At 43.1% G+C, this 8,900-nt stretch overlaps 1 protein-coding gene across 1 annotated transcript; it reads left to right on the top strand.

Annotated features, from left to right (window-relative positions):
* Positions 1 to 4,163: 4,163 nt before the first annotated feature.
* On the top strand, positions 4,164 to 8,171 carry dnajb12b (DnaJ heat shock protein family (Hsp40) member B12b). The gene is made up of 5 exons (XM_064963862.1): positions 4,164 to 4,377; positions 4,872 to 5,043; positions 7,387 to 7,532; positions 7,752 to 7,925; positions 8,053 to 8,171. Exons 1-5 carry the CDS (start codon positions 4,245 to 4,247, stop codon positions 8,142 to 8,144), a joined length of 717 nt encoding a protein of 238 aa, XP_064819934.1. The 5' UTR covers positions 4,164 to 4,244; the 3' UTR covers positions 8,145 to 8,171.
* Positions 8,172 to 8,900: the final 729 nt, after the last annotated feature.

Raw genomic sequence — 8,900 nt, 5'->3', positions numbered from 1 at the left:
ATCAGCACAATCAACCCAATCAACACAATCAGCACAATCAGCACAATCAACACAATCAACACTCCAAAGATGAGGGGAAATTAACTGAGTCGTGTATTCACCAGTGCACACCGTTTCAAAACTTTTTGCAACAGAAAATGAAAACCAATGTTTCTTATTGGACAAGTTACGGTAGATCAGTGGTCCCTAAACTTTTTATAGTCCTGTACCCCTTCACATATTCAACCTCCAGCTGCATACCCCCTCTAGCACCAAGGTCAGCCCACTCTCAAATGTTTTTTTTTCTTCCCATTGTAAGCCTGCCGCACACACACACACTATACGATACATTTATTTAACATAAGAATGAGTGAGTTTTTGTCACAACCCGGCTCGTGGGAAGTGACACAGAGCTCCGATAGGACCAGGGCACAAATAATAATATAATAATAATCAATAATTTTGCTCTTTATTTAACCATCTTACATATAAAACCGTATTTGTTCATCAAAAATTGTGAATAACTCAGCTTGAAAGGATGCACATAACTCTGCGATGTTGGGTTGTATTGGAGAGAGTCTCAGTCTTAAATATTTTTCCACACAGTCTGGGCCTGTATTTAGTTTTCATGCTCGTGAGGGCAGAGAATCCACTCTCACATAGGTACATGGTGGCAAAGGGCATCAGTGTCTTAACAGCACAATTTGCCAAGGCAGGATACTCTTGAGCACAGCCCAATCCAGAAATCTGGCAGTGGCTTCTGATTAAATTCAATTTTCACCGAACTGATTGTTGCAATTTCAATGAGGCTCTCTTGTTCAGATATCAGTAAGTGGACTGGAGGCAGGTCATGAAAGTTATATAATGAATTCCGTTGTTTGTGTCATCCATTTCGGGAAAGTACAAGCGTATTTGCGCACCCAACTCACTCAAGTGCTTTGCTATATATCACATTTGACATTGTCCATTTGCTTTGTATCACATTTGACATTGTCCGTAAGCTTGAGTTCATTTGCACACAAAAAATCATACAATGATGGAAAGACCTGTGTGTTGTCCTTGTTAATGCAGACAGAGAAGAACTCCAACTTCTTAAAACTTCTTTGGGATCGGTGTCCCTTCCATGGGACGGTTGAGCTAATGTAGGCTAATGCGATTAGCATGAGGTTGTTGATATTGGCAGAAAGCTTAAATTCTTGTTAATCTAACTGCACTGTCCAATTTACAGTAGCTATTACAGTGAAAGAATAGCATTCTATTGTTTGAGGAGAGTGCACATTTGGGCAGATTTGAACATGAAAAGTTATTAATAAACAAATTAGGCACATTTGGGCAGTCTTCATAAAACATTTTGAACAGAAATGAAATGGTTCATTGGATCAGTCTAAAACGTTGCACATGCAGTGCTGCCATCTCATGGACAACATCTAAATTGCACCTGGGCTGGAATAATACATTATAGCCTTTATCTTGCATTTCAAAGATGATGGTACAAAAAAAAGAACCGTTTTTTTTTTACCAGATATATTGTGTTATATTCTACTACATTCCTTTCACATTTACATAAACTTCAAAGTGTTTCCTTTCAAATGGTACCAGGAATATTCATATCCTTGCTTCAGGTTCTGAGCTACAGGCAGTTAGATTTCAGGTATGTCATTTCAGACTAAAATGTTTTAAAAAAAGTGCGGATCTCAATTCATCATAGCCTCAATTTTGTCCTGCACATTGAATATAGTTGCTGAGAGTCCCTGTAATAATAGATTCACATCTTTCAGGCGAGAAAAAAATATCACACAGATCGGCCAGTCGTGTGAGAAACTCGTCATCATGCAACCGGTCAGACAAGTGAACATTATGGTCAGTAAAGAAAACTTCTCTCAATTAAAAAAAAAAATGAGAAAAACCTGCCAATAATTTGTCCCTTGATAACCAGCCCACTTCTGTCTGTTGTAAAAGCGTTACATGGTTGCTGCCTACATCATGCAGAAAATACACAAGAGTTCAGGGGCCTTGCTTTAGCAAAGTTATCCATTTTCACTGTAGTGTCCAAAACGTCTTTCAAGCTGTCAAGCATTCCCTTGGCAGCAAGAACCTCTCAGTGGATGCTGCAGTGGACCCAAGTGGCGTCGGGAGCAACTGCTGGCACGCGCGTTACGACTCCACTATGTCTGCCTGTCATTGCTTTTGCTCCACCATCATCGAGGGGGTGTGACGGATGTGAAACGCTATTTAGCGCGCACCAACTAGCGATGGTGCGCGCTAAATAACGTTTCAATCATTGACGCCACTTGCTCTGAGACCTTGAAGTAGTGGTTCCCCTCTGTTACAGGGGCAGTGAAACGAGGCTACTTAGGGGAGAAAAAAAATGCACCCAAATGTATAGCCCCGTTGGAAAATATTACAATTATTGTTTTAAATGTGAATCACATTTTTATTTTGCGTCCCCCGACGGCATTGCGCGTGTACCCCAGTTTGGGAATACCCGCCTGTTTCAGCCCAACATCAAGCCACGGTATCTAGGATTTCATAACACGCCTCTGTTAGCTATCCCACCAGACTATTCTCATCGGACCCGGGATTCAAACCTGCAACCCGTATGATTTTATTAAGGTAATAATAAGGGATTCCGGTTGAAATCCATAGACAAATATACAGGTCAGTTTGCTTATCTCTCCCTCAACGTCAACAAAAGGAAGGAGATGATCGTGGACTACAGGAGACAGCAGAGAGACCAGGTCATGAGATCAAGAAAAACTCCAAACCAGAGAAAAGACACTTACTAATTTTTCCACACCACTTTTGAACACGTGGTGCCAACTCTGGCTCATTCTGACGTCTTAATATCTTGTTCTTTATTATTATTATTATTTTAACCTTTGGAATATGTGCGTAATTGTTATTTTTCTTTCCACTGCGAATCTACCATTCCAGTGTTTTACTTGCTATATTGTATTTACTTCGCCACCATGGCCTTCTTTTGCCTTTACCTCCCTTATCTCACCTCATTTGCTCACATCGTATATAGACTTTTATATACTGTATTATTGACTGTATGTTTGTTTTACTCCATGTGTAACTCTGTGTCGTTGTATGTGTCGAACTGCTTTGCTTTATCTTGGCCAGGTCGCAAATGTAAATGAGAACTTGTTCTCAACTTGCCTACCTGGTTAAATAAAGGTGGAAAAAAATGTATTGCTAGATATTACTGCACTGTTTGAACTAGATACATAAGCATTTTGCTGGAACTGCGATAAAACGGTACGTAGCCGTACTTCAATGAGATTTGATTCCACTTAAAACACCATCTGGCTCAATCATGGGGCCCCATAAGGGCAATTCAATTCAAAGGGCTTTATTGTCAAAGCAAGTGAAATAGATCATAAACAAAAGTGAAATAAATAATATAAAATGAACAGTAAACATTACATTCGCAAAAGTTCCAAAGGAAATAGAGACATTTCAAATGTCATTATGTCTATATACAGTGTTGCAACGAATACAAAAGGGAAAATGAATAAAAAATAAATATGGGTTGTATTTACAATGGTGTTTGTTCTTCACTGGTTGCCCTTTTCTTGCTGCTGTGATGGCACACTGGTATTTCACCCAATAGATATGGGAGTTTTCAAATTCTTTGTGGGTCTGTGTAATCTGAGGGAAATATATGACTGACTTGCCTAGTTAAATAAAGGTAAAGAAAAAAAAATATGGTCATACATTTGGCAGTTGGTTTGGAAGTGCAGCTCAGTTTCCACCTCATTTTGTGGGCAGTGAGCACATAGCCTGTCTTCTCATGTCTGCCTACGGTGGCCTTTCTCAATAGCAAGGCCATGCTCACTGAGTCTGTACATAGTCAAAGCTTTCCTTAAGTTTGGGTCAGTCACAGTGGACAGGTATTCAGCCACTGTGTACTCTCTGTTTAGGGCCAAATAGCATTCTAGTTTGCTCTGTTTTTATGTTAATTCTTTCCAATGTGTCAACTAATTATATTTTTGTTATTTTATGATTTGGTTGGGTCTAATTGTGTTGCTGTCCTGGGGCTCTGTTTGTGTTTGTCAACAGAGCCCCAGGACCAGCCTGCTTCTCCAGGTTCATCTCTCTGTAGGTGATGGCTCTGTTATGGAAAGTTTGGCTCCATCTAGTAGGCAATACCAGCGTGACCCCACCACCTCGTCCCTACTTACTGCGTGGCGTCATTAGAAAGCGCCCTACAACAGCTATTATAGCGTTCTTTTTTTATTTACCTCAAGCTGCGTCCCGCAATGGAAGTAAACAGGGACGAAGCAGAGCGTTGCATTGACATTGCAACTGCTGCATTAACAAATAATCAAGCAGAGAAGGCTGTTAGATTTCTAGAAAAGGCACAGAAACTTTTTCCGACGGATAAGGCGAGAGGTAAGAGACGGCCGCTTGAGAAGCGACATGAATGCCAGCTAGCATCCAGGCTACATTTTTACTGGGGAAATTGAGGGCCCTCTATAGTTACGAAAATACGTTACCCATCTCGCTGCTATAGCTAGCTAATTATCGCCGAGTTTTCATATAAAACATCTAATCTGTCTGGATTTTGCATTGTCACTGTTGTAGTATACACAGTCCGTTTAATTCTGCTGGTTATATTAGCGAGCTATCTAACGTAAGTTATGTAGTCAGTACATTCAGTTGCACCCAATCTCATGTTGCTGGTTAAATACAAACTGTGTAGCTGCATAGCTAGCGGTCTTTGACGCTGTTACTTCGAAGCACTCACTCCGTGTGCTTTTGACTGTACAAGAGGGAGATGTCATCTGAGATTTGCCCCAATGGGCCTGCTCAGTGGAGACGTTTCTGGGGGGAAACTACGATACTCGAATGTTCCTCTAAATGTTACTCTCTATCTGTATTTCCAGCACTGCTGGACTTGATTGCAAAAAATGGTTTCACCCCTGGACATGACAACCAGTCAGGAACCAGTGATGGCACTGGGCCAAGGCAGCGAAGACCTGGGGAGGAAGACCAAGGAGAGAAGGCCTCACAGACAGCCAAATCCTACACCTCAGATCAACTGGATGCTGTCAAGAAGTAGGATGCATGGAATTTAGTATCATTGCAATTATTATCATATAAAATGTAATTACAAGGAAAGTGAAGGAAAAGGAGACTTAGTCAGTTGCACAACTGAATACATTCAACCAAAATGTGTCTCCCCTCATTTAACCCAACCCCTCTGAATCAGAGAGGTGCGAGGGGTTGCCTTAATCGAAATCCATGTCATCCCTGCCCGGAGAACAGTTGTTGGGGGTTAAATGCGAAAGGTCGCTGGCTTGGATTCGAACAGATTTTTCACCCAACGCTCTTACCCGTTAGGCTACCTGCCGCCCAACGTTCCTGCTGAGCTGGGACCATATACACTGCTCAAAAAAATAAAGGGAACACTAAAATAACACATCCTAGATCTGAATGAATGAAATATTCTTATTAAATACTTTTTTCTTTACATAGTTGAATATGCTGACAACAAAATCACACACAAATTATCAATGGAAATTAAATTTATCAACCCATGGGGGTCTGGATTTGGAGTCACACTCAAAATTAAAGTGGAAAACCACACTACAGGCTGATCCAACTTTGATGTAATGTCCTTAAAACAAGTCAAAATGAGGCTCAGTAGTGTGTGTGGCCTCCACGTGCCTGTATAAACTCCCTACAACGCCTGGGCATGCTCCTGATGAGGTGGCGGATGGTCTCCTGAGGGATCTCCTCCCAGACCTGGACTAAAGCATCCGCCAACTCCTGGACAGTCTGTGGTGGATGGAGCGAGACATGATGTCCCAGATGTGCTCAATTGGATTCAGGTCTGGGGAACGGGCAGGCCAGTCCCATAGCATCAATGCCTTCCTCTTGCAGGAACTGCTGACACACTCCAGCCACATGAGGTCTAGCATTGTCTTGCATTAGGAGGAACCCAGGGCCAACCACACCAGCATATGGTCTCACAAGGGGTCTGAGGATCTCATCTCCGTACCTAATGGCAGTCAGGCTACCACTGGCGAGGACATGGAGGGCTGTGCGGCCCCCCAAAGAAATGCCACCCCACACCATGACTGACCCACCACCAAACTGGTCATGCTGGAGGATGTTGCAGGCAGCAGAACGTTCTCCACGGCGTCTCCAGACTCTGTCACGTCTTTCACATGTGCTCAGTGTGAACCTGCTTTCATCTGTGAAGAGCACAGGGCACCAGTGGCGAATTTGCCAATCTTGGTGTTCTCTGGCAAATGCCAAACGTCCTGCACGGTGTTGGGCTGTAAGCACAACCCCCACCTGTGGACGTCGGGCCCTCATACCACCCTCATGGAGTCTGTTTCTGACCGTTTGAGCAGACACATGCACATTTGTGGCCTGCTGGAAGTCATTTTGCAGGGCTCTGGCAATGCTCCTCCTGCTCCTCCTTACACAAAGGTGGAGGTAGCGGTCCTGCTGCTGGGTTGTTGCCCTCCTACGGCCTCCTCCACGTCTCATGATGTACTGGCCTGTCTCCTGGTAGCGCCTCCATGCTCTGGACACTACACTGACAGACACAGCAAACCTTCTTGCCACAGCTCGCATTAATGTGCCATCCTGGATGAGCTGCACTACCTGAGCCACTTGTGTGGGTTGTAGACTCCGTCTCATGCTACCACTAGAATGAAAGCACCGCCAGCATTCAAAAGTGACCAAAACATTACATTACATTTAAGTCATTTAGCAGACGCTCTTATCCAGAGCGACTTACAAATTGGTGAATTCACCTTCTGACATCCAGTGGAACAGCCACTTTACAATAGTGCATCTAAATCATTTAAGTGGGGGGGGTGAGAAGGATTACTTATCCTATCCTAGGTATTCCTTGAAGAGGTGGGGTTTCAGGTGTCTCCGGAAGGTGGTGATTGACTCCGCTGTCCTGGCGTCGTGAGGGAGTTTGTTCCAAAACATCAGCCAGGAAGCATAGGAACTGAGAAGTGGTCTGTGGTCACCACCTGCAGAACCACTCCTTTATTGTGGGTGTCTTGCTAATTGCCTATAATTTCCACCTGTTGTCTATTCCATTTGCACAACAGCATGTGAAATCTATTGTCAATCAGTGTTGCTTCCTAAGTGGACAGTTTGATTTCACAGAAGTGTGATTGACTTGGAGTTACATGGTGTTGTTTAAGTGTTCCCTTTTATTTTTTTGAGCAGTGTGTATATATATATTTGTTGATAAAAGCATCTGCTAAATGGCATGTTATATTGAAACTGCGTCAAGGCTTCCAGAACATTATCATCAAACATCTGTTTAACATCCACTTTCCACAATGAATCTTCCTTATCGGAACATGAAAATGTCTTGAAACAATTGAGTGTTTTGTCTTTTATAGTGGTCTTCTTCTTTGTTTCCAGAATAAAACAGTGTAAAGACTTCTATGAGATTCTTGGAGTGAAGAAAGATGCATCTGAAGAAGATCTCAAGAAGTCGTATCGAAAATTAGCGTTGAAATTCCATCCCGACAAAAACCACGCACCGGGTGCCACTGAGGCGTTTAAAGGTGCGCCCCCAAACCATACTTATTCTCTTAATTGTTTGAATGTGATAACCAGTCAAAGGATCCGGGTTGACGGACACAGATTAAGCCTCGTCCTGGACTGAAACGTGTTAAACTGAGAATGTTTTCTAGTCTAATCTGTATCCAGGAAACCGGTCCAATGAATTGTATATCATTTAATGTAATTTGAAGGTACCTAAAAAGGTGTTTGTTTTCGCCCAGCTATTGGAAATGCCTATGCCTGCTTGAGTAATGCTGACAAGAGGAAACAGTATGACCAGTGTGGTGAGGAAAAGAGACATCCGTCAAGACAGGGCCAGACCAACGGCGACTTCCAGGCCGATATTTCACCTGAGGACCTCTTCAATATGTTCTTCGGAGGGGGTTTTCCAGCAAGTGAGTGACACGCACACACACACACACACACACACACACAGTCATTAGAAACCATTACATCTACAAATTTTACTGCCGCCTCCACTGCTAATGCTTCATCTATTGGTCGTCTGTTTTGCTTCTCAAGGCAACGTTCATGTATACAGAAATGGGCATCAGAGACCAGCGGGTCAACGGGGACAACAAAGAGAGGTATGCCAGTGTTTTTTTTTTTCGTGATTGCACATTTTCCAGTTCAGGTCATTAAGTAGATACATTTAGCCATTTTCTAATGGTTTTCTAATGTACTGCTGCTGTACAGTAGGGGGAGTCCTTGTTGTTTTTGCACAGCAAACTGAGAATGATCTACTTGGGTAGAACTGTATTGTTACACTACGTGACCAAAAGTATGTGGACGCTTGCTTGTCCAACATCTCATTCCAAAATCATGGGCATTAATATGGAGTTGGTACCCCCCCTTTGCTGCTATAACAGCCTCCACTCTTCTGGGAAGGCTTTCCACTAGATGTTGGAACATTGTTGTGGGGGCATGCTTCCATTCAGCCACGAGCATTAGTGAGGTCTGACACTGATGTTGGGTGATTAGGTCTGGCTCACAGTCGGCATTCCAATTCATCCCAATGGTTTTCGATGGAGTTGAGGTCAGGGCTCAGTGCAGGCCAGTCAAGTTCCACTTCCACACCAATCTCAACAAACAATTTCTGTATAGACCTCACTTTGTGCACAGGGGCATTGTCATGCTGAAACAGAAAAGGACCTTCCCCAAACTGCTGCCACAAAGTTGGAAGCACAGAATCGTATGGAATGTCATTGTATACTGTAGCATTAAGATTTCCCTTCACTTGAACTAAGGGGCCCGAACCATGAAAAACAGCCCCAGACCATTATTCCTCCTCCACCAAACTTTACAGTTGGCACTATGCATTGGGGCAGGTAGCGTTCTCCTGGCATCTGCCAACACCAGATTTGTCTGAC

This window comes from Oncorhynchus masou, unplaced genomic scaffold, assembly GCF_036934945.1.
Source record: "Oncorhynchus masou masou isolate Uvic2021 unplaced genomic scaffold, UVic_Omas_1.1 unplaced_scaffold_856, whole genome shotgun sequence".
Lineage (NCBI taxonomy): Eukaryota > Metazoa > Chordata > Actinopteri > Salmoniformes > Salmonidae > Oncorhynchus > Oncorhynchus masou.
This window is presented reverse-complemented; position numbering and strand designations above follow the sequence as displayed.